The sequence below is a fragment of the Parastagonospora nodorum genome (assembly GCF_000146915.1).
Source record: "Parastagonospora nodorum SN15 chromosome Unknown scaffold_10, whole genome shotgun sequence".
Lineage (NCBI taxonomy): Eukaryota > Fungi > Ascomycota > Dothideomycetes > Pleosporales > Phaeosphaeriaceae > Parastagonospora > Parastagonospora nodorum.
Genome location: NW_001884558.1, coordinates 817,960 through 844,375, shown reverse-complemented (window position 1 = coordinate 844,375; position 26,416 = coordinate 817,960). Strand labels below are relative to the sequence as shown.

The 26,416-nt window shown below is 52.9% G+C and overlaps 12 protein-coding genes across 12 annotated transcripts; 5 read left to right on the top strand and 7 right to left on the bottom strand.

Moving 5' to 3' along the window:
* Nucleotides 1-238: 238 nt before the first annotated feature.
* SNOG_07056 (hypothetical protein) lies at nucleotides 239-2,089 on the top strand (the record flags this gene model as incomplete). Its single annotated transcript, XM_001797359.1, has 1 exon — nucleotides 239-2,089. The coding sequence occupies one exon, from the start codon at nucleotides 239-241 to the stop codon at nucleotides 2,087-2,089; it is 1,851 nt and encodes a 616-aa protein (XP_001797411.1).
* A 754-nt stretch (nucleotides 2,090-2,843) lies between these two features.
* SNOG_07055 (hypothetical protein) lies at nucleotides 2,844-3,741 on the top strand (the record flags this gene model as incomplete). The annotated part of the gene is made up of 4 exons (XM_001797358.1): nucleotides 2,844-3,080; nucleotides 3,130-3,311; nucleotides 3,363-3,427; nucleotides 3,632-3,741. The coding sequence occupies 4 exons, from the start codon at nucleotides 2,844-2,846 to the stop codon at nucleotides 3,739-3,741; spliced, it is 594 nt and encodes a 197-aa protein (XP_001797410.1).
* A 199-nt stretch (nucleotides 3,742-3,940) lies between these two features.
* SNOG_07054 (hypothetical protein) lies at nucleotides 3,941-4,672 on the bottom strand (the record flags this gene model as incomplete). The annotated part of the gene is made up of 1 exon (XM_001797357.1): nucleotides 3,941-4,672. One exon carries the CDS (start codon nucleotides 4,670-4,672, stop codon nucleotides 3,941-3,943), a length of 732 nt encoding a protein of 243 aa, XP_001797409.1.
* Nucleotides 4,673-5,603: 931 nt separating this feature from the next.
* On the top strand, nucleotides 5,604-5,996 carry SNOG_07053 (hypothetical protein; the record flags this gene model as incomplete). Its single annotated transcript, XM_001797356.1, has 2 exons — nucleotides 5,604-5,790; nucleotides 5,962-5,996. 2 exons carry the CDS (start codon nucleotides 5,604-5,606, stop codon nucleotides 5,994-5,996), a joined length of 222 nt encoding a protein of 73 aa, XP_001797408.1.
* A 397-nt stretch (nucleotides 5,997-6,393) lies between these two features.
* SNOG_07052 (hypothetical protein) lies at nucleotides 6,394-6,763 on the bottom strand (the record flags this gene model as incomplete). Its single annotated transcript, XM_001797355.1, has 2 exons — nucleotides 6,394-6,531; nucleotides 6,626-6,763. The coding sequence occupies 2 exons, from the start codon at nucleotides 6,761-6,763 to the stop codon at nucleotides 6,394-6,396; spliced, it is 276 nt and encodes a 91-aa protein (XP_001797407.1).
* A 3,240-nt stretch (nucleotides 6,764-10,003) lies between these two features.
* On the bottom strand, nucleotides 10,004-11,137 carry SNOG_07051 (hypothetical protein; the record flags this gene model as incomplete). The annotated part of the gene is made up of 1 exon (XM_001797354.1): nucleotides 10,004-11,137. The coding sequence occupies one exon, from the start codon at nucleotides 11,135-11,137 to the stop codon at nucleotides 10,004-10,006; it is 1,134 nt and encodes a 377-aa protein (XP_001797406.1).
* Nucleotides 11,138-12,375: 1,238 nt separating this feature from the next.
* On the top strand, nucleotides 12,376-12,764 carry SNOG_07050 (hypothetical protein; the record flags this gene model as incomplete). Its single annotated transcript, XM_001797353.1, has 2 exons — nucleotides 12,376-12,415; nucleotides 12,607-12,764. 2 exons carry the CDS (start codon nucleotides 12,376-12,378, stop codon nucleotides 12,762-12,764), a joined length of 198 nt encoding a protein of 65 aa, XP_001797405.1.
* Nucleotides 12,765-14,940: 2,176 nt separating this feature from the next.
* On the bottom strand, nucleotides 14,941-15,273 carry SNOG_07049 (hypothetical protein; the record flags this gene model as incomplete). Its single annotated transcript, XM_001797352.1, has 2 exons — nucleotides 14,941-15,175; nucleotides 15,245-15,273. 2 exons carry the CDS (start codon nucleotides 15,271-15,273, stop codon nucleotides 14,941-14,943), a joined length of 264 nt encoding a protein of 87 aa, XP_001797404.1.
* A 1,227-nt stretch (nucleotides 15,274-16,500) lies between these two features.
* On the bottom strand, nucleotides 16,501-19,490 carry SNOG_07048 (hypothetical protein; the record flags this gene model as incomplete). Its single annotated transcript, XM_001797351.1, has 10 exons — nucleotides 16,501-16,605; nucleotides 16,652-16,790; nucleotides 16,927-17,041; nucleotides 17,089-17,235; nucleotides 17,285-17,637; nucleotides 17,686-17,775; nucleotides 17,824-17,997; nucleotides 18,048-18,391; nucleotides 18,560-19,099; nucleotides 19,149-19,490. The coding sequence occupies 10 exons, from the start codon at nucleotides 19,488-19,490 to the stop codon at nucleotides 16,501-16,503; spliced, it is 2,349 nt and encodes a 782-aa protein (XP_001797403.1).
* A 582-nt stretch (nucleotides 19,491-20,072) lies between these two features.
* On the bottom strand, nucleotides 20,073-22,470 carry SNOG_07047 (hypothetical protein; the record flags this gene model as incomplete). The annotated part of the gene is made up of 2 exons (XM_001797350.1): nucleotides 20,073-21,935; nucleotides 21,994-22,470. The coding sequence occupies 2 exons, from the start codon at nucleotides 22,468-22,470 to the stop codon at nucleotides 20,244-20,246; spliced, it is 2,169 nt and encodes a 722-aa protein (XP_001797402.1). The 3' UTR covers nucleotides 20,073-20,243.
* Nucleotides 22,471-23,047: 577 nt separating this feature from the next.
* SNOG_07046 (hypothetical protein) lies at nucleotides 23,048-24,210 on the top strand. The gene is made up of 3 exons (XM_001797349.1): nucleotides 23,048-23,184; nucleotides 23,402-23,787; nucleotides 23,840-24,210. Exons 1-3 carry the CDS (start codon nucleotides 23,105-23,107, stop codon nucleotides 24,067-24,069), a joined length of 696 nt encoding a protein of 231 aa, XP_001797401.1. The 5' UTR covers nucleotides 23,048-23,104; the 3' UTR covers nucleotides 24,070-24,210.
* A 50-nt stretch (nucleotides 24,211-24,260) lies between these two features.
* On the bottom strand, nucleotides 24,261-24,774 carry SNOG_07045 (hypothetical protein; the record flags this gene model as incomplete). The annotated part of the gene is made up of 2 exons (XM_001797348.1): nucleotides 24,261-24,601; nucleotides 24,657-24,774. 2 exons carry the CDS (start codon nucleotides 24,772-24,774, stop codon nucleotides 24,261-24,263), a joined length of 459 nt encoding a protein of 152 aa, XP_001797400.1.
* Nucleotides 24,775-26,416: the final 1,642 nt, after the last annotated feature.

The following is a 26,416-nucleotide window of genomic DNA, read 5'->3' as shown; positions in this document are numbered from 1 at the left end:
GCTGGCGGAAGCTTGACGCCATGCGCGACAACACCAGCGTGCAGTCCAAGTGCCGTTTGCTTGACCGCCGCGAGGGACGGGCTCTATTCCTTGCCGGTGACGCAGATTCATACACGCATACATACAAAGAAGCATCCACGGTCAGTCATCAGCCATGCGCCCGTGAGCCACAGCACAGCACGCGCCCCTGCCACCCCGTCACCTGTCACACGTAGCCGTCACCCCCCCGGCTTCTCCCATGTCCCCGTCATCCTCGAAGCGAAGCAGCAATGGCGGCATCACCACCATCGACAAGCTCGACTACCTGCCCCAGAACTCGCCGCGCCGCCCGCTGCTCGCCCCCGACGACAACAGCGACGCACACTCCCACTCCCACTCCAACTCCAACTCCAACCGCCGCAGCCAGGACACGAGCTACGCCGGCAGCTTCTTCGAGCACGTGGCCGAGGGCATCATGGAGCGCGACCGCGAGCGCATGCAGCGCATCTTCCTGCGCTGGCTGAGCTTCGGCTGGGCCATTGTCAACTGCCTGTGCGCCGGCAGCATCACCGCCTTCTCGCTGTACGGCCACCTGTTCCAGTCCAAGCTGCACTACACCCAGTTCCAGGTCAACTTCGTCTCCATCGGCGCTGAGCTCGGCCTGTACCTGCCCGTGCCGATATTCGGATACCTCTGCGACCGCCTGGGGCCCGGCGTCCCCTCTGCGCTCTCGGGCCTCCTCTTTGGCCTGGCATACCTGCTGGCCGCCTTCACATACAAGAGCGGCCCGCCGCCGTCTGCCGGTGGCCACGGCTGGTCCTATGGCGTCATGGTGCTGGCCTTTGCCCTGGTGGGCATGGGCACCTCCTGTATGTACCTCTCTGCCGTCACGACTTGCGCGAAGAACTTTGGGCGCGGAAATGCAAAGGGCATCGCACTCGCCGTGCCCATTGCCGCCTTCGGACTCAGCGGCATGTGGCAGAGCCAGATCGGAAGCCGCGTGCTGTACGAGAGGAACCCCGACGGCAGCAAAGGAGATGTCGACGTCTTCCGCTTCTTCCTCTTCCTCGCCATCCTGCTGTTCGTCGTCGGCCTTGTCGGCTGCTTTGCCCTGCGCATCATGGACGAGGGCGAGATGATCGACGAGGCAGTCGACGAGCTCGAGAGATCCGGTCTGCTGGCCCAGGACAAGTTCTTCACCCAGGCCGCCCACCACCACGGCTACGGCACCATGTCCACCCACGACCTCTCCGACTCGACCTTTGACTTCCTGCAGTCCGAAGCCGAGGCCCTCAAGGCCAAGCACGAGGAAGAGAAGCGCAAGAAGACGTGGCTCCTCAACGAGGAAACACGCCGCTATATCCTCGATCCAACCATGTGGTGGCTCGCAGGCGGCTTCGTCCTCGTCACCGGTCCCGGCGAGGCCTTCATTAACAACCTCGGAACCATCATCGACACCCTCACCCCACCCCACGTCTCCTCCAACACCTCCCCCGCGACCCACGTCTCCATCGTCGCCATCACCTCCACCCTCGCCCGCCTCCTCACCGGCACCCTCTCCGACATCCTCGCCCCCGTCGCCCCCTCAAACCAACACCGCCGGGGCCCAGACTCCATCGCAAACTCCCTCGCCTCGCTGCCCCCACTCGACCACCAACCCAAGCGTTTCTCCGTCTCCCGCATCACCTTCCTCCTCGCATCCGCCCTCGTCCTCTCCCTCGGCCAACTCCTCCTAGCGTCCGGATGGGTGCAAAACCACGCATCCCGCTTCGCTGTCATATCCGCCCTAATTGGCTCCGGCTACGGCGCCGTCTTCTCCCTCACCCCCATCGTCGTGTCCGTCGTCTGGGGCGTCGAGAACTTCGGCACGAATTGGGGTATTCTAGCCATGACGCCTGCTGCAGGTGCGACGCTCTGGGGCGCTGTGTACGCTGCTGTATATCAAAAGGGCGCGGATGGGAGCGAGAAGGGCGATGTCTTGTGTCATGGTAAAGGTTGCTATGCGCCGACTTTTTGGGCAATGGCGATTAGCGTCTGGGTCGCCATGGGATTGTGGGTGTATGCGTGGAGAGGGCCTGGTGGGTGGAAGAGGAGGGGTGTTGCTGTTTAATTTTGTTGCCTTTTTTCCTTTTTTGCATAGTTGGCAGCTTTGGCTCTCAGGCATTTTTGACGAATTAGCGAGCATTTTTGATTCTGTATGTGGTTGTGTTTCTCTCCGTCCTCAATCAACTGTGTTTTCACAAGTTCTACAACTCGCATGGGTCTACTTCCTTCCATCCTACAGCGGGAAGGATTTGGTCTTGAAGGATCTCAATATGCGCTGAAAAGGATCTTGAGGATTCCACGACTGTGGTGGATTTCTGGAACGATTGAGCCTCGTGTAGTGAATGTTGGAGTGCACTCTACTTGTCAAGGCGCACCATGTCACACAAGACTAAACACGCCACGCAGCCTGCACACAGCATTGCCGCGATCGCACAGGCAGGCTTTATTCTTGTCCCTTCCCTTCGTGCTGGCAACGACTCCTCTGCTCCTTCACTATTTAGTTTGCATCTAACCGCTTCACTCTCACTGCGACTCTGCACTCGCCGCTCATGTGATGGGACAAGCATTACTTTAAATTGGCATACACGGCATCTCTCTACACCCTCCGGCCTTGTGCGATGAAGCGTGACGACTTTGGCACTTCTGACCCGCATCGCTAGATGGATCAACTCTCAGCAAAGCCAGACGGCACACCCTCGCCTCAAGTCCGCATCGCGTTCCTTGATATGTTCCGCTTGTGGCTCTTCTTCGCCATCCCAATCTACGCGCGCGCATATCTTTCGACGTCGTTGTTAGTCGTGACTTGCCATTTCCCCCTCATGGGGGCATGCGCCTTGTGCTTAGCACGCTTCAACGGCAAGGATCGTATCGGACTGATCTGGGATGTTGCTTACTGCTTACTTGCCTCGATTCTACCATTCTGGGCTCATTCTGTTTGCAGAATCTTCTGGTTTGGTCCCGATTTCAACAGCTGGCGCCTCGACGTTTTGTACTGGATGTTCGTCTTGAGAAAGCTGGTGTATCTTCTCCCGGAGCAATATGGCAGTGATGTCGAGGTAGGATGGTGTCTGGTGTGTCTGGACTGTGACATACTAACTTGGCCAGCTACTCATCCCGGAGTACGAGCATGTTAGTGATCCATTTTTGCGCCTCAGAACCGAAATGGTCGCAACTTTTGTCGGCTGGGTACTCTGGCCCAAAGGCTGCCCGTGGTACCACGTCCTTCTTATATTCTCCATCATTCGCTCAGTCCTCGAGTATCTACAGTTTGCCTACATGAACCACACGTAAGTTCTAGCGTACATTTTCAGAAATCTTTTCTTACTGGGTCGATATAGGCATATACAGAAACATGGCAAAACAGTACGACAGGATGATTGGCCATACAAAGATTTGTACACAAGTAAGTGGGCGACGGATGAACAGGGAAATCGCACACACCGTATCAATCACACTGCAAAAGAGTGGCTGCTGTATCTTTCGACTGGGAGCATACATGGCAGGACGCGTGCTCGAAGGACATCATCAGAGCCTTGTACTTAGGCCAAAGTTACAAGGATGACATGATGAACAATCCAAAAAGCAGAAGCCATGCGTATGCCTCTAGTAAATTCCATGGATCTCATAACCAAATACTCCACCCATCATCTCTCTGGGAGACTTGGTACCTTCCCAAAGAGGCAGTCGATTTCAGGTGTCGAACGCTGCAGATTCTAGAGTGAGAGTACTGCTATTTAGCACTATCCTTTTTGTCTACCACCTGCAATTCCTTCCTTTAGCTTCTTGATGCCCCCATGTCACCCTCCCGTCGCACTGAGACACCAAAAACTTCGCTACAATCAACACTTCAACTTCATTGCCCAATTAGGCATATACCAACCCTCTCTCAACCACATACTCCTTTCCACTCTCGCACTCAAACACCCACCCCACACCCAAGCGTATCCGCCAAAACCCGCACCGCCCCCCGAACAACCTCCCTATCACTCTCAAACCCCAACATCCCACACGCCTCTCCCACCTCTACCCACTCTGACTCCACCCCTTCCTCCCCTCCTCCCCCCTCCCCATCCCCATCCCCATCCACCACCGCAACAAACCACCAAAGAATCTTCACCCCCTTCCCCTCCCCCAACTCCCTCACCTGCCACATGAACGGCTCCCGCAGCGCATCCCACACGCGCGGCACATCAGGCACATCCACAGGATCGTCAGCAGCCGTTTGGCGCGTGGCCATGCGTATGGGCACGAGTGTGCAGCGACAGCCGGTTTCTTCGCGGACTTCGCGCAGCGCGCAGGCGGAGCGGGATTCGTGCATGTTGCGCCGGCCCTTTGGTAGGGTGTAGGTGTTTGTGGGGAGGAGCTTGAGGAGGCTGATGTGCGTGTAGGTCGGGGAGAAGAGGATGGCGCCGCAGGACTCGACGAAAGATGGGGAGGGGACGGTGTGGGTTTTGAGGGCCATGGAGGATGGATGTTTGGGGTTGTTGAGATGGTAGAGGAGGTGGCCATGGTGGTGGAAGTGTACCGGTGTTTTGGTAGGCGGATGCCTGAAATGCGATGACTCAATGGCTTTGCTCGTGTGACGTGCTGTATTTTTGGGCTGGATGTATTCAAAGAGGAGGTTTGGTCGAGTGTGTACCTTTCGCATGTGCACTGAGGGGCACTTGTGCGTTTTGATGGATGCACGGTATTGGAGAACAGTAATGAAATCCACAAGGCACTGTGTACAAAAGAACGCAGCTGACAGCACAACGGAGAAAGAATAAAGCGCACTGTAGCGAGAAATGTGAGGCAGTCGCGTAGTCTACGGCACACGTGAGGGGTTTGATGTCTATGAGGAGGGAAGTGATAGTAGGTATTAGAAGTCTTCACAAATCAATCTCTAAGAGACGGAGCCGTATGGTATGGCGCCGGGGATTAGAGCAAACTGCATACCACGAAGGCTTCGCGAATTGAATCATTACGTGGACTGCCTGCGTGTGAAGTCCAGGTGTATTCAGAGTGACTCAAGAATTGCCGCACAAAGACATCCTGCAAAGACTACAAGATCGAAAAGTTTTGTGCATCTGTTCAAGAGATAGTCTCTGCGCCAAAACTAAGCCTGAGGTGTTAAGCTCTACACCTATTGCAGAGTATGTATCATTGGTATACTGTGCTAGAGAGAACTACGGTGAGGCGATTCGTCTGCTAATCGTGCATGACATGTCAGAACAGACGAGTAGTGTACATCATGCATGATTACCTACGAGTTGACCTGGCCAAGTTGTTGAGCTCGGGTGACCTCATGATCAGACATGGTCGAACGACAGAGACTATTTTGTCAGGCACTATCATGGCTGTTGACGGAGTGGGTCTCTTGGAAGTAGCACAACCTTAGTCGGCGAGCTCGTCGAGACATACGAACCCGTTGCCGATACCTGACCTCTACCCAGAAACCCACAAGCCTTGCAAAGAGCTGTTGGGGGCGAAGTAACTGCGCCGTACTCCTGCCACCACCACGAGACGAGGAGCATGCATCGTGACTTCATCCCCACAACCCAGTCTAGACTTCGGCGACGTTGTACACAGGGGCACTCACCATGCAGCATCAACTTCCGGACCGCAGCGGGAAACTCCCTCGAAGCGACCCAGACCAACCTGCCGGACTGTTTCAGCATTCTGCTGCTGCATCTCGCCACTCTTCGGGCGTCCACCTGGGTTCGGCGCAGCGAGCATCCTTCCACCACGCCTCAGACCCACGCGCCAATGCACTGGTTCTAAGACAGGGTAGGTGCAATATGCCGTCGACGTCACTACAAGTCGCTTTGGACGCGAAGCTATACCACCTATACGATATAATACGACCTCGCCAATAGCTCACTTCCAACAACATGGTCCGAGATTAAATATGCAGCGGATGCACACGCGACGGACCGTGCAACTGGACTCACGGAACAGCATCCAAGCCGTTCACGTTGCCGTTGCAGGGTTGAATGTAGTATCCAATATGGGTCTTGAGCGGTTCGCCTCAGGGCGTAACTTGCCACGCGCTCGGGTTCGTTACAAGGATGGCTCGAACGTTCCGCAAGGCGTACTCGATCCAATTACTTGCCGTGAAGATTCTGCCGTTAGGTTTGGATGCAGGTGTGTGGCGAGGGCCGTTGGTTGTTTTACCCGTCCGACATACGAGAAGGGGCCAGTAAGCACCGAGAACAACAACGTTGCACAATTACCCAAACGATCTGCTGAAGCCCTGGCTTCGCTTATGCATGTCTCTCGTGGGATGCTGACCTTCTGGAATCGCGCTAGAAGGTTGTGTTTCGGCTTCGGGGGTGTGCTGCAGTGCATGCAGACTTGAGGTGAAAGCACAGACTTCGGTCCATTATTGTATTACGTCGTGTCGCGAGCTTGGAGCGTGGGTGAGATGGTGATAGTGATGACCCAGGCGACGTGCAGTGGTGGGTTGGAATGTACTGCATCAGGCAGGACATATGCAACCATCAGCTCGATTGAGAACACAGGTGAGCACTACGATATCTCAGCGCTTAGGAAGTTGCTAAAGTGGGTGGGGAAAATTGACTTTGCGGTCATGGCAGGCATTCATTGGATAGTGTCAGCTTACCTCGACATATCCAGCATCCACCTGCTGCCTCGCAACATTATTCTCCCATGCTCCGATGCAGCGCATGTCAGATAAGTCGACCCCCCCCCACTTGACATGAATCCCAAGCTCTTGGTACACCATCTCGAGATGGCACATTTTACGAAAGTCAGATAATGATCAGCCGCCAGCGCACAAGCGCACTTCGTCATCATCCATCAGCACGGTAACTCGTTCAACCGACTGCGTATCGTTTCCAGCACTCTGTTTGGATCGTCAGAAGATTCGCGTGATGCACATTGACCGGTCCATGGGTGATCTGGGGGAAGCACTAACGGAGTGACACGATACTGGAGCATCGCTGGGCACGACAGTTTCCTTTTACCGCTGCGGTGCCTGCTTGGGAATTTTAGAAATTCTTGCAGCCGTCCAGAGTATCGTATCTGTGCAAGGAAGCTACTAGGTGGTGGGCGCGATGGTTGGCCCCGAGGCTACGCTGCGAGTTGCGATAGTCCCCAAATGCCACACCTAAAATGGACAATTTGCTGGATGACAATGACCAAATCGAAGCCGAACCAGTGCTTGCGTGATTCGGGAATGTGTATGTTGCGCCACGGTCGATACCCCACGAGGCACGGTTGAACGACGATCTCTCGAGAACTCAAGCCACACACGTCCCTCGACCACCGGTGTCTGCACGTTTTTCGTGGCCACGACAACATACATACTTTTTTGCTTTTGCTTTTGGGTTTCCCAAGCACGCGGCTCGGGAGCTTGTGACCAAAGCGCAATGACATTGAATCTCAATGATCTTCACATTCGGCCCTTGGGAAACCTAGTTACCCGGTTTGAGAACGGACAGAGATCCCCGAATTACTTCATCTGGATATCCGATGCTCTGTCCCCGATCACTCCACCCGCACTGATTACAGGAGGCCGCCTGGTGTCGTTGTTTCAGTACGGACAGGGAGAAACCACTGCGGTGGGACCTCGTGAGGTGGTTCCCTGCGGACCACATGGCTGAAAGTACGACACCCTTGTGCTTCTTGGTGGAGCCCTTGTAGTCGCTAGATATTGCCCTTTTTGTGAGCCCTGCCTTCAACGGAGGACCTGGTAACTTATGGGCGCCTTTGGGGCCTGAAGATACTGTAAAAAGTAACGGAAATCGCCGTAAACCTCAAGTCTCCACACACTGGCTGACGAGGCTATGACTAGCATCTGTGGAGGACGCCATGTCAGAGAAGGGTCCTCCACTACTGAGGCGTAATGGTGGGTACCAGAGGCATACCATAGGTACCTACACGGACGCCTCAACGGAAATAACCCGCAGTGTACTCTGCGCCTTGTGCACTGACCGGATCCTCTTTCCATCGTCCACTCGATTGCGCTCACATGCGCCAAAAGCACCGTTAATGATTCGTTACGTCAGGGGTGTAAGCTTGCAAAATGCAAGCCATAAGCCTCCCGGCCCTCGATCATTGGATCTCTCCCGTTACACGCGCGCACGCATGTGCAGCTCAATCTACCGTCTCCAATCAGACTGCGAGTCCTCCCATAAGGCGCCCTATCTAGCTATGCCAGGCAAAGCGCGCACAGCCCAGCTTCCATTTTTGGCTGAGCTTCCCGTTTTGGGCGTCCGGGTACGAAATGCTTGATGCTGGGTGTTCCCAGTTTAGCGCAGTAGACTTTCATCGTGATGATGAGAGGGCGTAAAACGCGTGGTGCAGATTGTGTGTGTGGGCAGGACGAAGCTTGGGAGCTCGGCACAAGCGGCGCGACTTGAACAGATCTGCATGCCTGAGGCGGAGACAAATGTGTGCGAGACCAGGTACCCACGGCTTCTTTGCGATGAAGATGGACAGAAACCTGCTCCAAAACAGAACGGTCAGGTGATGGATCTGCGGTTGGTTTCGATGGACGAACTGGTCGTCTATGCGCGGCCGGGACGGGCAAAATCCGCAACGCCTCTCATTCCTTTGTTCAAGAGGTGCAATTATCCTCGAGTCCAATCGCAACATCAAGCTGCTCAGTTAAAACAATCTCTCGTCAGAAGTGTCCCCAGGACGCTCAGCTCCCCTCAGCCCTTATGTCATCCACTAATGTACGTTTTACGGCCCCATCTAGTTGCAGCTCACGCCGCTCCACGCCAGCGATGTCGACCGCTCGATCTAGCCTATCTCAGTGCAGCGCTGGTGTGAGACGATCCGTTCCCTGTTCGTTTTGTTGTGGCTGGAAAGCCTCCCGCCCCTCAATTGCTTGTCTGCCCTTCTCCGGAGACGGAGAGCATGAGGGAAACGACTAATTAGCGGCAGAAGCCAGATTGCGAATCAATGCTTGCGATTTGGGCATCCACTGTTGGATCATGGGGCGATGCTCATGTAGATTTGCTGATAGTGACGATCTAGTGCCGGTGTTGATCTTGCGTACCCAGCAGCCCGTCTACGCGCCGCGGTGCACCTCCGGTGCAATAGCCGGGTCGCAGCTACATTTCCAACAATCGGCCTGCTAGCAATGGTACAAGGCCTATCAGCAGGATTGACAGCGCCGTTGAGAGGCATGTCGATATTTTGGATTCGTCCAATCTCATAGCCAATAGTTTGCGCATTCGCCTTTTTGTCCCAAATCTTGGGGGCGCTTACCCATCTCGATATTTCCAAAACCTCATCAATCAGATCGCAAGTATGCCTCATGCTAAGCTAACCAAGATACCGGGTAAGGTATTTTGCCTCAAGCTGGACACTAACATGGCTCATCCCTGTATTTTGGGGGCTTTTCCCTCGCCAGACGGGTGAGCCAACAAAGATCCCTTGTTCACATTCGATGCTTTGATCAAGCAAGTTGGATCAGTGAAACTAGGGTTCGGAGGCTGATTTATCACATCTGTCTCAAAGATGCGCGAAGGATTCAATCCAAGTTGCCGAGATTGTCGTCACATCTGCAAGTGCGAGAAACTCGTAGGAAGACTGCATCGCCGATGATGTGAGGCCACAACAAAGGGCCGACGATGTCGCATCTTGTAGATAGCCGGGGATGTAAGGCGTGGGGAAAGACTACGTAAGTACATGGCCGTGAAACAAACATTGCGGCGAGGGTGATAACTTGTGCGGTGTAACATTTCCATTCGTATTGATTGTGCTACAAGCATAAACGTGGTATCGCTATGCTTGGCGAAAGACAAAGGCCGCCTAACTAACTGCCTCGTTCCTTTTGCTGCGTGTGTGTGGAGACATCGGAAGTAAGACCTCATTAAATATGTACAGATAGATACTGGAGTGCTGGTTGCGCAAGGCTGAATTGCTGAGTAGATCAACAATGGATAAATAATCCGCTGGGGTAATAATGGTATCGCATAACGGCACTGCAGTGAAAATTAAAAGCGCTAAGAGTACAGCAAGAAATTTACAAGGTATTGAACCGAGCACGGTTCTGCGAGCGCGAGGCGACCTGGCGCTTGACGTCTTCGGGGGCTGTGCGCATAGTGATCTTGAAGGTGTCGCGCACACGAGTGCGAAGCAACTGCTCCAAGGCATTGTAAACGCCACCCTCGATGCCTGTTTCGGTGGGATTGGCACTCTTACAGTACCGCTCAGAGAACTTGTCGATGAGCTTCTCAACCTTGCGAAGCTCTCCAAGAACAAGTTGGGTTCGGAAAGTCTCTTCGTCCTCAACCTCAAGTCGGAAGTCACCTAGCGAGATTGGTGTATGAATGAAGGCCTCCATGGAGGTATTGCCCGCAGGATCATCCTGGTCGTGTACACCGGCGATGGCTTGGTACCAGGACAAAATCTTAGTGATTGTGAAGGCAATGGTAGTAGAGAAGTGGGGGTTGGTTGAGCAAGGGCAGCCAAGCAGGACATAAAGCTTGTCGACGGCAGACTTATTGGTAGAGAGTACAGCATCCAATGTGGGAAGACCTTCCGATGTGCCGTTGAAGTCGTTAGCCGATGGTTGCGAGCTAGGTGGAGAGTACAAGCTGTTAAGTGTTTGGAATGCGAACTGAGTGCAGTCGTGGTTTGGCATAGTTGCTGAGACAGGAGGAGTGGGCAGAGGCGCAGGGACCATTTGAGGCGGTGAGTTTACCATCTTGTCTTGAGGGAACATCGAATCTGTGATAGGAAAGAATGTCTGACCGAGCGGTGGTGAGCTCAGGGGATCCATTGGAGCAAACATCTCTGGCTGACTGTGCAAGCTGGTGCTGCGCACATGCCCGTGAAACGTGGGAGCAACTGGAGTGAACTGTGGTACTGGCGCGTAGATGTCTGGTGGGCTGCCAAACATTAATTGATCATCGTTCGACCAGCCGCTCACGAGTGATCCGGCCTCGGAGTAGGATGCTGGAGATTGGCTTCCATCGAAACCGCCTCCCATGAAAGCATCCTGGTAGTTGGAATGGTACTCTGGAGTGGCAGGTCCAAAGAAGAAAGGATCTGTGGGCTCTGGAGAGCTCTCTGATGCATAGGCCGTAGTACGTGGGATCATGTCAGGTCGAGGTGCCATCGGCCCACAGTTGCTGGCAGGTGATACCTCGCGCATAATTGTTCCATCAGGGTGTCTGTTCTTGCGTGGCTTCCCTAATCTATGCTTCATTAGATTCAGACCGTGGCACATTAGAATTGTCATTCATACCTCATTGATGGGGAGTAGTTGCAGCATATTCCCATACTACCACAACGGTGGCATGTAGGCCTCACTTTGTCGCACTTGACCTGTACTTGAATCAGCACAGCTACTCATCATCAAAGACACAGTCATTCATACCTTGGCGCGGGAGCAAGCGTCGCAAGATGCCCTCATTTTGCGAGGCTTCGGCTGACCATTTGGTCGAGAAGTCATGAGAGTGGTGGCTTCTGGAATCGAATGCATGTTGTCTATCGGCGGTGATGATGCTTGCTGAGAAGTAAAGGATTGAGGAACAGCTTGGAACATGGTGTGTCTTACGAGACGTTCTTAGGGTGCAGGCTGAACGTCGGATGGTGAGCAGTACGTTATATAGGAAAGTGAATGGGGGACCAACAGCCACATGCTGATCCAAGCCAAATGTAGTAAAGATCGATGAGAAGGATTCGGCATGCAGCACGCAGGCTTCAGTCGCCGGTGCAGGTGGATGGCAGGGTGTGCATTACGCTGACGCTTGAGGGAAGCCAGGGCCAGGATGCAAGGATAGTTGCAGAAAGCGGGCACGCTTGGGTTAGCCTGGGGCTGAAGGCTGACGGCAAGTCCACACTCTACATCAAGACTAGCGTAGTCGAGGTGAGTGCATTGATGCCTGCTAAGAACTAAGCTCGAGCCGCCTCAGTGGATATCGACAAATTAACGCCTTTGGCCGCATTGTCCGATAACATTCTTAGAATGTTTGTAAATCGACCTAATGCCTCGCCGTAGATTCTCCCGCAGGCCACGAGGGCGCAGTAATCGGTGTAGAAAGTTTGGAAACATTTGTGTTCAGCGGACCGTACCGATGGGATCGGGGCTCAGTGAGTTCGAAGAGGCTGCGCAGGACAAAAAATAGCTGTCTGCGTGGAGTAGATTGCTACCAGGGGGGACCGGTGGTCTGGTATCCAGCGCCAGCGGTCCCTTTGCGGCCGTCTTTCCGACGATGACAGGCACGCCAGTCTGCAAGCCCAAGCTGCACCAAACCACATTGATTAACTCGCATCCCATCGCGCTCCAATGGCCTGCTACAGGTACTAGTGCTGACTAGTCCAGCTTTGGTAACACGAAAATAAACGGCGCTTGTAAAGTGCCTCTTGAGGTCGGCGCTCAAGATCAACATGCCTGAGGCTGCGATTATTGACATCATGGCGGCGGACTGTATGAAACGATCGTTTGCGTCTTTGCAGGTATCATGTTGGGGCAGTGTTGGTGTTCCCAAAGCCTAATGTCAGGACACTAGGTGCCACGTGGGGCGATCTTACACCGTCCATGTGTCTGCGAACGAGGAACGGATGCTGCCTACAAGTGCGGTGAAAGACAGCCCGATCGTTGATACTGACTCTGATGAGGGCTCAGCGTGGTACAGTCTCTAAGCCTGTCTAAACCGTGCGGCGATGCTGACCACGTCATTTGCTGGTATGCTGCCCCGGCCCGACTGAGCCAACCAAGGGAGGCAGAGTGTATTGCACAGAACGATGCTCAGAGCGGGGCGCCTGATAAGATGTAGGATTCAGACCCCTCCAAGATCGCTGAAACGTTAACGATGTCGCAAAATAGTAACAGTCGTAGCCTCGTTGTGATCGTGATCGTACCGGCATGCTCAGCCTCCATTACTCAAGGCTGACAGTTGCGCAGTACATCCAGCAATGCTATCCATAGCGTGTAGTACTGTGTAGGGATTCTTCAACGCCCTCGTGCTAGAACGTAAAGACCCGTTCATGTGCAGGGTGTGATGTTGGAATCGAGGATGAGGGGCAGCTGGTGGGTGTTCGCGCAGCGGCAGGTGGTGTGGTGTCTGTCCTGATTCAAGAGCTCTCCCGCCGCACGGCTGCCCCCGCGGCTTTGCAAAGCTTGGCGCAAGATTCCCGATCCTTGCCAGGTTGTTCGAAACTTTCGAGCACTCTTGGGGAGCACTGCCCAGATGTGTATGAAGATCATGGCAATCAGGCGCCCACCGACGCACACAGCGCTGCAGTCTGCAATCATTCCAACATGAACACCTCCAGGCTTCGGTGCAAGGTGCTGCGGCAGCGCAAGAATGAATGCTTTTCATCTCGGTTCTCTTGCTTGCGAAGAACTCCCCTCACGACTCATGTTGGGAAACTCCGCCCACCCCAGTCGTGTTCGACCTTGAACATTTAGCCACCGCATGTTCGAGGCGTGGGTCCTTGGGTTGACACTCTTGCTTTGATCTACTTTGATCTATACTTCCTTGAGTTCAGTAAGTCGTGCCGCACACGGCGATGTTGTTGGTATTTACAAGCATGTACTGCATGTAAGCATAGCATCGCATCTTTTGAAAAACTCGTGATAGGCTCGCAGAATTGGTTCTGCACATGAGAGATGTATCGCATCATTCGCATTAGAGTTGCGCCGCTGCTTGTACATAGTCTCGAGCACCAGACTGAGCAACCAGAAGCGCCACATGTGGCATATCTGTGAGCGCTCAGTACAGGAGAATCGCGCGTGTACTAGTCCAGCTGCTACGAGTCGTGTTTGATCGAACAAGACATTCGAAGCGTCCTGGCGCATGCACGTGTTGCTTGAAGTGAAGCTCGTGAGAGGATGGCATGCATGATGCCTGGAATGTCGGGCCAAACAAGTGGAGATATGTGTTGGAAAGTCCACGATGTGGTGGGTGCGACGCGTGAGTACGGGGGAAAAACGTGGACGTTTGGACAAGGATACCAGAGATGAGGATCCGTAGCCCCACCAGCAGAGCACGGCCAGGCGTACGCACAACGATCTTCGTGTCCAATGTCAAAGGATTTAGTTGTGATGAGATCAGCGGCTCGCGCGCTATCTATTATGCCCCTCCACCAGGGCGGAACTAATGAGACATGTGACGAGAATGCGTTGTCCTGTGCTGCGAGTTGAGCGTGACGACAGCCGACTTTGTAGTCTTGAAAACAACCTCTATTCAAGCCAATGGTGTGTCGTGCCCATATATCCAGGTACCGATAGAAAGAATTCTTTCAGTGCGTCTTCCAGTGCCCAGCGCGCATACTCACTGCTGTGTCCCCACCCAACACCAGTACAGGAAAGTCCCGCAGATATCGAACCAGATGTCAAGATTGCTCTGTGCAGTGTGTATCGCTACACCGCTCCGGCACGTGGTTGAGTGTTCGGGTTCATGATTGAGCCGTGGCTAAGCCAATTGTAGGAACAACACAGTTGATGCTGTGGGCCCAATGAGGATATTCGGAGTACAGCATGACGCATGCTCGTATACGCGGGACGTGTCTGTCGCATTGATAGTAGGGAAGCTCTAACCGCGCAATCGCACAGACCATAGTGTCGAAGTCTACCAAGCGGATTAGTAGCGTCAAGTTCGGCAAGGACGTGCGCAGGTAGTCCCGTTGCTTAACACCCAGGAGACGGTAGACTTCACCGAACGTCTGGTGCCAACGTCTCCTCATTAGGCCGTACTGTAGATCTTGAAGCTGATTGTGCCATGACGTCGGTGTACCTATTGATCATCTCGAGCCGGTTGACATTTCGGACCCCGAAGACACCTAGGTGTCCACGCTACCGCCTGCAGGCGGGTGGTGGGACAAGTCTTAAGTACCTATCAGCTGTAAGCAAGCCGAAGCCTCGTAACAACTCTACACTCTCTGCTCAAGGCTTTCCCCAAAAGCTGATGCTAGGCCCATGGTGAGCGAACGCCTTCCGACGGTACTTCCCTACGAGTACTTCGGAGCCGTACTTGAGGATCGCCTTACTGGGAAGGATTTGTCCTTCGCGCGGGTGAAGCATGGGTTGTCTCGAAAGATGGTCTGTTCCATGTCCTCGTAGAAAGCGTTGGGAGGCATGTCGCCGCTTTGGAAAAGAACTTCGAATATTCCCGTCGCAGTGATGCGCCACAATGCAGTGCGGCCTGTGCAGTGGCCGACGTTCGAGTTTGTGGCGGATTGCTTGCTGTGCAGGAGCCAACAGCGCAACGGGAGGCTGAAACAGCCGATTAAAAGGATGTGGAAGGATTCGTACCAGGGGTCTGAGCCTTGTAACTTAGCCATCGCACTCGAATTTTTGTGTATTCGTCCATTACTGCACACTGCAAGCCCGATTTATTTCGCTGTCCGAACAACATAAAATCTTTTGCGATTCACCGTGTACTCTACACTTGAGTAATGCCATGGATACGGTGCAGCGACTAGGTTTAGAGTCGCGATGTTCGCCTGGATCTGCATGTAATGATTGTCGGTGTTGATCGAGCGTCAAATTTAACAGACACGCGTTGATGTTACAAGACATCGTCCATCGGAAGAGAAGGACACCTTTAGTGTTGCTGTGTAGGATCCGCTGCTCAAGGCGGGACGAATGGTCGAAGTATTGACGACAAGAACTATCGATTAATCAGCACTACGGAAGATTATTGGACCCTACTTTTTGGTGGCAGTCCCGGAGACCGAGGACAGTTGACGTCGGACTAAGCCATCGAGCTCCAACCAATGAGTGCAAAGCAGGTTTATTTGAAAAAGACCAGCGAAGAGGTTGTCGCTTAAGATCTGAAAATATCAGTCGAGACAGATAGAAAGTCCTTTCGCAAGGAAAGCGTTCGCAGTGTCGAAAACTCTGATGTGCGACGAAAAAAAGAGCCAGAAACTAAGCTGCATGGCAGCACGAGCGGGAGTGGACTACATATATCTCCACCGGGCGGACGACGGATGAAGACAACCTTGTGGAACGGGTAGTAAGACGGAAGATCACTCAACTAGACCCCACGGGAACACCTTCCGTTACAGGTTGGCTCTGACCTCCAAGAGCCGTAAACCCGCCGTTCTTTGTGAAACCGAAAGAACAAGTCGATCCTCGATCAAAACCTAGCTTGAAAGAGTATACTATGGGAGTATCACGTCTTTTCCGCAATGGGATTTCTCTATTCTTGCGACTTCGTTCGAGCTGATACTGGACGATCCGAGCCGTTTGGGAAAGGTATATGCTTGGACTACATCATGACAGGGAGTTGGAGAGACTCTTATACCTCGGGGATCAACAAGGTCCTATCTGAATCCGTTGTCCGACGATTCACAGTGGCTGGACGATCTGCTTACCAATGTGCGTATACTTGAGCAAGGTCCACTGAGCCAATGGATAACGTATATCATATCCTAAGAGGGACGACCCCGCGACTATCACCTCGAGGTGAAACAGGCTTTTGATGGCTTCGAAGCGTATGACAAAATCAGCCCGGAAGATACTGCAGGGCTTCCCAGTCATGGGTGCATGCGCGGTATACCGTCTCAAGACCGCCAGTCTGCAGTGGCAGAAATCGTGAGAATGTCTGCTAAAGTACCCTTTGGGTCTCTGTAAACATCCGCCTCCAGGAAGTCTCTTGCAATTTTTTCCTGCGCTATCTCAGTATTCATTAGACGGCAGTTCAGGCCCACTCACTGCTTCCTCTAGCTCTGCAGCTTCTTCATCGGGCATCTGGCAACAGGCGGCCACAAGGTCCTCACCTCTCATGCTAAGCAATATGAAATTCTCCGCGCGTTGAACAATCTCAGGCGGGACTCCGTTCATAGCAGCACAGCTGTCTCATGTTAGTGCTAGCTTTACGCAAGGACTTCGGGTGATCACACCATGTGCCGAAACTGGAAGTGCTTCGTCCATCGCGATAGCTTGATTCGGTCAGCTTGATCAGACACCGACCGACTCTGCAGACTCACTTATACAGATATGTAATTTGATCGCTCGCTTCTGAAGCCTCAGTGTCGATGCGGACTTCCATGTAACCAAAGGCGAGAGTGGGTCTTGGCTTGAGAAGGTTCATCTCGAATATCTCTGTTTCATGTTAGACACCATTGCTGTGCGCGGAATGTACCTTCTACCGTGAAAGTGCGTGGCTCCAATAACTTTCGGCCTTTCAGAACCCAAGCTCAGCAGATGCTCCATGACTGCGCAAGCCAGCCCTGCTCCATCACTGGACTCCGTACCCTTGCCAAATTCATCAATGATGAGCAGACTTCTTCGGGTAGCTAGGCTCAGGGGCGAGTGATATCTGCTGTAAATCTAGCATGAATGCACTCTGTGTTCGAGAGACAGTCTCCCGCGTGGTGACTCTCGAGAGGATTTTGTCTGTCAGCCCAATCTTTGCGGCCTCCGCTGGCACAAAACTGCCAACATGGGCCATGAAGACTACCAATGCCACTTGTTTCAGATAAACACTCTTTCCAGAGTAGTTGGGGCCAGTAAGAACTAGCATACTGGGGCATTCGCCAGGAGTAGAGACATGGCGCATAGATGAACTGCTGGAATGTGCATAGCTTGTCACGTCGTGATCGTAACCGACATCAGTCGAGCTATTGTTGCCTGATCCACCCACTAAAAGCGTACCATTTGGTACGAATGAGGATACTGTGAGCTCTTGAAGGATATGACTGGTTCCCGTTAGTATCTCGCAATGCTAACTCGTTGCTTACACTCACCGGCCGCCTTTGATGCGGATAATGTTGTCCAGAGTGAGCTGAGGGCGACAAAGTTTATACAGCTTAGCGCCTTGTGCCAGAGCCAATAGGCTGTATTTCGTGAGTTCGTTGCGTATCCCATGCTGGTTGCCCACGTACCTGTCCAGCTCTCCACAAACATCTGAGCACATTGTCAATAGCTCTTCGTACTGCAGAACATATTGAGCCAACTCGTGGGTAATCTCGATCTCCCGATCGGATATGATGCCGTATACGTCGCCAAAGTGATCGTCCATCTCACGCATCTCGCTCGTCTTGAAATAGACCTGGACTCTGGCATCCATCAGTACTTATAGCCGAACCTCAACGTAGAAGCACGCAACTCAGTGGTAAACATTTGCTCCCAGAGGTTGTCAAGGCTGCCCGCATATACAGCGTCTCCAGTTTCTGGGTCGATGGGAACAGTGACGAGGAAGCCAATCTGAGGGAAGTATATCACATTGAGAGAAGCGCGAAGACCCGAAGGCATTTTCTCAGACAGCTTCGCGGCTACCTCGTTGAGTAAATCATCCAAGCCATCGAGAGTCCTCTTGAGATGATCCAACTCTTCATCGATTCCTGGGAGAATGACGGTTCGGGATTCCTCGGCGGACTTTTCGAGATCCACAGTTTCGCTAATCTTTCGGCCGACCTGAGCCAGATGGAAGCCCTCAAATTTCTCAAATACCTAACTTGGTTAGTAAATGGTATATGCTTTGCTGCAGGTGAGCGCATACCTTGTTTCTTATAGCCAAGAGCTCACCACCACCAAGACTTTGTAGCGAATCCTTTATCTGCAGACAATGGAAAGAGAACTGAAATTTCGGTCAGAGAACGCGAAATGTTCGAGCAAGACAGTAAAAGAACGTACTCCACGAAGTGTCGACCAAACGCTTCGTGAGAACCCTCCTTGGCGCTTCGCCGCACCACCGATGCCCTTTCTTAAGCTGATCATCATGACACGCATGTTGCCGACATTCTTCATGATCTTTACAATATCTCGCATTGGCGTTTCGTTATCAGGCCGAAGAAGTGTGCTGATGGTTTCTAATCTCTCGTTGATAATGTCGAGGTTCAAACTTGGTCGTAAGAAATTTTGGCGAAGCAAGAAGCGTCCTTGAGGTGTTCCTGCCAGATGGTGAAACAGCCCATATACAGAGAGACCTTCTTTAGCTCCAGAGCTACTTGGGCCTCGATTGTGAGAATGCGGATGGGATTCTGCGTCCAGAATTTGCAGCGAATGAAGAGTGTCCGCGTTGACGAACATTGTGTCTCGCAGACTGAACATCTCCAAGGTCGACACGCGGAACATCAGGTGCGCAGCTTCGTCGCCAGGTAGGTATGCAGCTGCACGCCTCCGCTGTAGATATGAGATGAGTGCACCAGCACAGCCAACCTAAGCAAACGTTAGTTGGTCTTGCGCATGCTTGCGACAGTGGGCTTACTGTTGCTTGGCTGTCGACGTCGACCCAACCGGCAAGTCGAAGAAGCTGCCCTTGTTTACCAGCAATATTTTCCTCGTCGTGCTCGTTGGCACCAAGCTCGCCTGGTATGTTGAAGCGGACTCGCGTGCCATCCTCCTCACCGAGACGTAGATTCACAAGCTTGCTCCTTGCCGCATCGTACGAGTACTCGCTTGGTGGCCGCACCTCTAGGAGAAAGGGCAGGCGGAACTGGTCGTTGTCGCCACTGACGGACCTTCCACTTCTCCCTTCGCGATCAAAGCGTTCGATGACTGCGTCGTCGATTTTCGTTGAGACGAGGATGACTGTAGGGTCGATGTACATTCTCAAGGCATCAACGACGTCCACATCCCCGCATTGGATATCCTCCATGAAGAACAACTTCTCGTCCCTCGCAGTATAGTAGCAACAACCTACCGTTCCACGGTTCGTGAGATCGACTGACATGATTACCTCGTTCAGCGTATCATCAGCCTGCAAGTCAAGAGGAAGGCTCTCGCGGGTCGTCACACTCTCCGAAGGCGCGCGCGTAGATGCGTTGTCGTCCATGAATGGGCGTCTTTGCTTCTGTGTGCGCGGTCTTGAGGGACCTGCTGATGGTGTAGATGCGGTGTGGTGAGACCTTGAGGAGCCGGAGGTGCGTCGACTGCTTGTGCTGCGAGTTGATGCATTGCTGCGACGGCTTTCGTGTCGGGATGGGATCTTGAAGGCGGACTTGCGCGTCATGGCAGGTGTGGAAGGGCTGTTGGTGAGGGTAGAAATGGTGGAGCGAGGTGGGATAGCTGCGGCGAGAGTTCTGGAAGGAGCGATCACAGGCGCACGTCGGACGCGTACCTGCCACTTCGAGGCGAACTAAATCATAAAGACACGCGCTGATGATGTAGAAGCAGAGGAAATGAGGAAGACTTCTGGTTCAAACGATGAGTGAAGTATGTACATTATGCTGACGTTTTAGAGGAGAGCTAACTTACAAAGCTACAGGCTACATGTTGTACAGTAATCAGTATAATTTACAAGCTTATTTAAACATTCATTAGGTCGTAAATCATTACGCTTTTCTCAATAACGCCTCTCTCTCTACGACGATGGGCTCACGCTGAGGCCGGAGCCGTCCTCTTTGATAGTCACCTTGGCGACGTCGCCACTGCGAATCTCACCACGGATCAGCTTATCTGCTAAGCCGTTACCAATCTCCCGTGCGATAAGGCGGTTGAGTGGCCGAGCACCGAACTTCGGGTCATAGCCACGGTCGCACAGCCACTGCTTTGCTTCATCAGGACAATCAAGAACGATCCTCCGGTCGTCCAGTCGCTGCTGCAGCTCCTTCAGTCTGATGTCAACAATATCCCTCAATGCCTCGCGCGACAGTCTCCGGAAGATGATGAACTCGTCAAGGCGATTGAGGAATTCAGGTGGGTAAGTCGCAGAAACCACATCCATGACAGCAGTCCGGACGGCGGGTGAAATCTCGCTCGAGTCCTTGTCTACCGAGTCGAGAACATCATCCCCAACGATGATGTCTGCGCCAAGGTTTGAAGTCATCACGATGATGGTGTTGCGGAAATCGACCTTATGACCCTGCGCATCCGTGAGAAAACCTTCGTCAAGGACCTGGAGGAGTAGAGTCGAGATGTCTTTGTGAGCCTTCTCCCACTCGTCAAAGAGAAGCACTGCGTAAGGCTTACGTCGCACAGCCTCAGTCAGTTGACCAGCGTCCTCATAGCCTACATAGCCCGCAGGTGATCCGATGAGCCTGGAAACGGTGTGCTTCTCGCTGAATTCGCTCATGTCGAAGCGAATGACAGCTTGCGGCGTACTGAAGAGGTATTCCGCTAGTCTCTTACACACCTCGGTCTTACCCACACCGGTAGGTCCTAGCATCATGAAAGAGGCGATGGGGCGATGTTCTCCGGAGAGACCGGCTCGTTGCAAACGGATTGCATTCGCCACCGACTTGAGGGCTTCGTCCTGGCCTTTTACGAACTGTCGCAACGAGTCTTCCATGTGAACAAGCTTCTCGACTTCTCCACTGTTGAGCTTCGACAGTGGTATGCCCGTAGTTCGCGAGACCACCGAAGCAATATCGTCTGCAGTTACAGAATCATGGAGGAGCGAGTCAGGACGAGTTCCACCAGCGGCAACATCTTCGTCTTTCGGTAACTTTTGCTCTAGCTCCGGGATCCTGCTGTACTGAAGCTCTCCAGCCTTGGCAAAATTGCCTTCCCTCCGAGCCTGCTCAAGCTCCAACTTGGCTTTCTCGAGGTTCTCTTGAGCGTTCTTGATCTCGTCAAGCTCTGATCGCTCCTTTTCCCACTTTTCGGTTAGAACCTTGACCTCGTCTTGTTTCTGCTTCAAGGTTTGTTCGAGACGCTCCCGCCTCTCCTTGCTGGCAATATCGGTTTCGTTCCGAAGAGATTCGAGCTCGATCTGAATAGTCATGATCTGTCGATCAAGCTCTTGAATTGCATCAGGCTTGCTCTCCTGCTGAAGTCGCAATGCGCTAGCAGCCTCGTCCACCAGATCGATAGCCTTATCAGGGAGGAAGCGGTCGGTTATGTAGCGGTTCGAGTAGGTAGCTGCGGCTACAAGGGCGTTGTCCGTTATCCTGACACCGTGATGCACTTCATAGCGTTCTTTGATTCCCCGTAGGATGGAGATGGTATCGGGTACGGTTGGCTCGCCGACCACGATCGGCTGGAATCGTCGAGCGAGCGCGGCATCCTTTTCGATTTGGCGGTATTCGTTCAGCGTTGTTGCGCCTGCAAGTTGCTGACTTCAGTTAGTACATGGCTCAGCTTAATGTGGTGTTTGAAGGATTGTAGCTTACCAGCTCGCCTCTACTAAGAGCAGGTTTGAGCAGATTGCTCGCGTCGATGCTTCCCTCAGCCTTGCCGAGACCTAGAAGCGTGTGTAACTCATCGACAAAAAGTATCACACCCTTTTTTGCGTCTTCTACCTCCTTGAGCACCTTTTTCAAACGCTCCTCGAAGTCACCACGGAACTTTGCGCCCGCAATCAGTGATCCAAGGTCGAGGGAGATTACACGCTTCTCTTTTATGGACTCGGGTACATCTCCACGAACAATGCGCTGCGCCAGACCTTCGAGGATGGCAGTCTTGCCGGTACCAGCGTTGCCGATCAAGACTGGATTGTTTTTCGTTCGTCGCGACAGGATCTGGATGGTCCTCTGAATCTCTCCGTCCCTGCCTATCACGGGATCTAACTTGCCGTCTCGAGCTCGTTCTGTGAGGTCTACGCCATATTGTTCCAATGCAGGTTTCTCAGGCTCGCCACTCATGTTCATTCTATGGGTTCCGCCAGGCGGATGTGGCCGCCCATTGGCATAAGCCCTGCTTGCGACGATTGATCTTACGAGACATTGTGGTTGACTTGACCGCGCAAGCGAGATCTGCCATAGCGGTGGAGGCCGGACGAGCTGGCGTGGTGAGGGTACTATGCGCCTTGCTGCAAGTCGTGTTCTACTGGTCAGCATTGTGATATGAATTGTGTGTTCAGGAAGAGATCAGTGTCTTTAGGATGACGGGGACATGATGGTTTTGATGTTCGGAGGCCGCGCAGGCACTTGCACTGACGAAGCTCCACGATGCTTCGAGGTTGTTCTACGGGAGATCCACAACAGGCGCCGCAACACAGCACTCGAATGACTCCAGAACCGAACGAAGTAGCTTGAACAATCGAGCGGCACGGCGCCCAAAGGTCACTGACTAAGTTTTATGCACGTCACAGGTTGAATGCATGAACGCGTTACGCAGGGAAATGCGAAAACACGTGAAGCTAATGCTCTTGGCGCGTCTGTGCCCGCCACTAGCCAATATTTTCCCGAGCGCAATCTGCCCTGCCTCAAAAACTCCTCACAGTCCCATAAACCCAACAACCCCTCGCACGATTCCTCACATATTCTCGAATCAACCGCAAACATGGGCTTCACCGATCTTGTATCCGACGCTGGTCTCACGCTCCTGAACAACTGGGTGAAGACGCGCAGCTACATCATTGGGTAAGTTGCTACCCCACCATGTCCCCTTTTGCGTGTTTCCATCAGCACCATCCCCTCCCGTTTCCAATGATGAGAACATTTGGTCCGTGTTAATGAGGCGGCTTAAGACCCCGCTATCTGATATCAAACCCAAGCGCTTGTCGCAACTCTGATCTATCCCACCTTGTCGTTACTCTCGAGATTGCCTATTTGGAGTCATCAATTAACACAAGAACAGCTACACGCCATCGCAGGCAGACGTCAAAGTCTTCCAGCAGATCAAGCAGATCCCCGCCCCAGAGAAGTACCCATACGCATGGCGCTGGTACAACCACCTCCTCACCTTCGAGGGCGAGTTCGACTCCCTGCCCGGTGACCCCACCAAGGAGTTCACCGCATACGGCCCTGACTCATCTGAGCTCACCCTCAACCCCGCCAAGGCACCTGAGAAGGCTGAGGAGGAGGACGATGATGAGGTCGACCTGTTCGGCAGTGACGACGAGGAGGTCGACGAGGAGGCCGAGAAGCTCAAGCAGCAACGTCTGGCCGAGTACAACCAGAAGAAGGCCGGAAAGGTCAAGCCCGCTGCCAAGTCCATTGTCACACTCGACGTCAAGCCATGGGGTATGTACCAAATACTGCCGCTCTGTTCTCATCATACTAACGTGTTCTCCAGACGACGAGACGAACATGGAAGAGCTCAAGAAAAACGTCCTCGCTATCGAGCAGGACGGTCTTGTCTGGGGTGGAGCGCAGTTCATTGCTGTCGGTTTCGGTATCAAGAAGCTACAGCTGAACGTTGTCATCGAAGACGACAAGGTCTCGCTGGACGACCTGCAGGCCAAGATTGAGGAGGACGAGGACCATGTCCAGTCCACCGATGTCGTGGCTATGCAGAAGTTGTAGATGACTGTCTCAAGAGAGGCTTTATGATGAACGATGCATGACTGGTTGGGATAGGTTACGGATTTACGTCTTTATGAGCGGTTGCTAGACGGAAAGAAATGACTTGGTACAATACCAATACCCACTGCGGGACACCAGCCACATACCACCTCCACCAGATGCTTCTGTGAACATTGCTGCTCCCCTTACTCTTAAGCAGCTGCCTTCCCCGTCCCTTTTCCCTTCGCTTGAACCTTGGACGACTCAACCATTTTGGCATCAAGGACTCTGCGACGGAATATGCCAAATACAGCCATGGCGACCTCGCCCTCATCTTGCGATGATGATGTCACTTCCGCCGCCTCTTGTCCGGCTACTTGTAGCTCTTTGAACGCTGCGAACATTGCCTTCGCCTTACGAGGCATGAAGTATTCATGGAGCTCTTGGTATGTCCCTTCTGTGAAGAGTCGAATGATCTCCACTTCAAGCTCTTGGCCGATGCGGTATACCCGCGATGTCCCTTGGTGTTCAGTCGCCCAGTTGTAGCCTGGCTCTGCAACAATGACATTGGCACATTGGTGCTGCATGTCATGGCCAGCGATGTTCACGGGGAATGTCGAAATCTACTTTCGTCAGTCGGTTCTCCGTCTTCTGAAGATTGTCTGCGGTGAGTTCGCCAGCGAAGTACTTCGAGCACTTAGCTTCCCGCTTCATGTACTCAACCATGTCATCTGCAGACATCCGCAGCTCCTGTGTCTATATCGTGGCGGCAGGGATCTCGTCAGCGACCGCGAGCTCGCTGCCGTCGGGCGTGTTTGTAGTGCTGAACAAGTTGCGTGACAAGGCAAGGATCTCTAGGATGACCTGTACTCGACGAGTTAGGATGGCAATGTCTTCGTCTAATCTGGCCTTGGTTAAGTGCGGCTCGATATAAAATCTGAACGCCACGCTCGTTCAGCAGCATAGCTTGTTCATGTTGTCGGGATAATAAGTGTCGAATGGTTTCTCATCAAAAAGAGCGAAACTTCCTACAATAAGGGAGCTGCATCCTTGCTGCTTCGCCTCTTGCTTCTTCGCTCGAGGCTGCGCGGCCTGTTCCCATTGTACCTCAGGCCTACTGGGAAATGGGAACACTTCCATCCTTCTTCTACCTTAGCCTTGACTTGATCTGCAAGGGGCCCATCTACTGATTCACAATCGCTGTGCCAATCCGTGTCTTCTGCGAACGGCTCAGCTTTAGGATGCGAAGAATGCTTTTTCATCCTAAATGCCGCATAGCGCGACTGTCGCTCTGGAGTCCTCAGCACTTGGTTCGTGTCCTGCGAGGCAGACCAATGGGGATGTTCGAGAAAGGACAGATGCCCTGCGAGGTCAAGGATGCTGTCAACGACCAGTGAACCAGTGAAGAGCCCTGGAAATGCGGCCTCAAACGAATAAAGAATGCGCCCTTGCTTGGTAGCCATGCATCTATGTATGCTCCAGGCCTCATCAATGAGTATGCGGCAAAAGAGGTTTTTTCGACCTGCAGTTGCCTCGATAGACTCACTGCAGTTTTGCAGCTGACTGAGCGACACTATGATGACGGTGCGTCTAGCTTGTGGCGAGTTGTACACAGTGTGACGGCGGTCGAACAATAGGCGTCCTTCGTATGTTTGCAGCGCGGGCATCAAGCAGGAACAATACCACATATGAAACAGCTTATGCACAAGGGAAGGCTAATCACAGAGGCGAGTGCGTAAGACGATGTAGAAGGATGAGCATGTGTTGAAATGTACAGAGACAGAAACAGTGAAGAGGATAAATGAAAGAAATGCTATCTGACGTGTAGACTGAGAAGCGTCTCGCATGATGGGACGAGACGTTTTGTGAGCAAGCACCTTCTGCCCACTGCTAATTTGCAAATGATACGGACATGTAGAAGAACGACGTGACAAACCTGCATGTAACGCTTTGCTCTGGCTATGTCATTGTATTCATGACAGGGATGCTGCGTCAGGGTGGCTTGAGAGGATGCGGACGCGCTGCAGGCTGTCCAGTAAACGCGAAGCCGGTAGAACGCGCTCGTTGGACGTGCCGCGTGGACTGCTCCCTGCGTACATATTCATCTTGGAGTGAGCTCTGCATGTAAGAAGACGAGATTGTAATGCAGACTGAATGTGAAGGACATGCACAGGAAGACCAACTGGAAAAAGGAACATCTTTGGTTTTCTCGTATGCCATAATACGAAAGGAACTCCACGGACAACGCATCAGGATGCTAAAAGTCTAGCATTGGGCCTCTACAGACAGCTTTCGCGGTCTAGCATGCATCTCTGCTTGCGAAATAACACAAAGAACTATATTGGGGAAATCCGTTACATTCTGAGTT

What these genes read in the sequence shown, in the direction of transcription:
- SNOG_07046 (XM_001797349.1), top strand. Translation starts at nt 23,105, where the DNA reads ATGGGCTTCACCGATCTTGTATCCGACGCTGGTCTCACGCTCCTGAAC. An exon ending in ACGCGCAGCTACATCATTGG is followed by an intron (nt 23,185 to 23,401) that starts GTAAGTTGCTAC and finishes ACACAAGAACAG; the next exon opens with CTACACGCCATCGCAGGCAG. An exon ending in ACTCGACGTCAAGCCATGGG is followed by an intron (nt 23,788 to 23,839) that starts GTATGTACCAAA and finishes CGTGTTCTCCAG; the next exon opens with ACGACGAGACGAACATGGAA.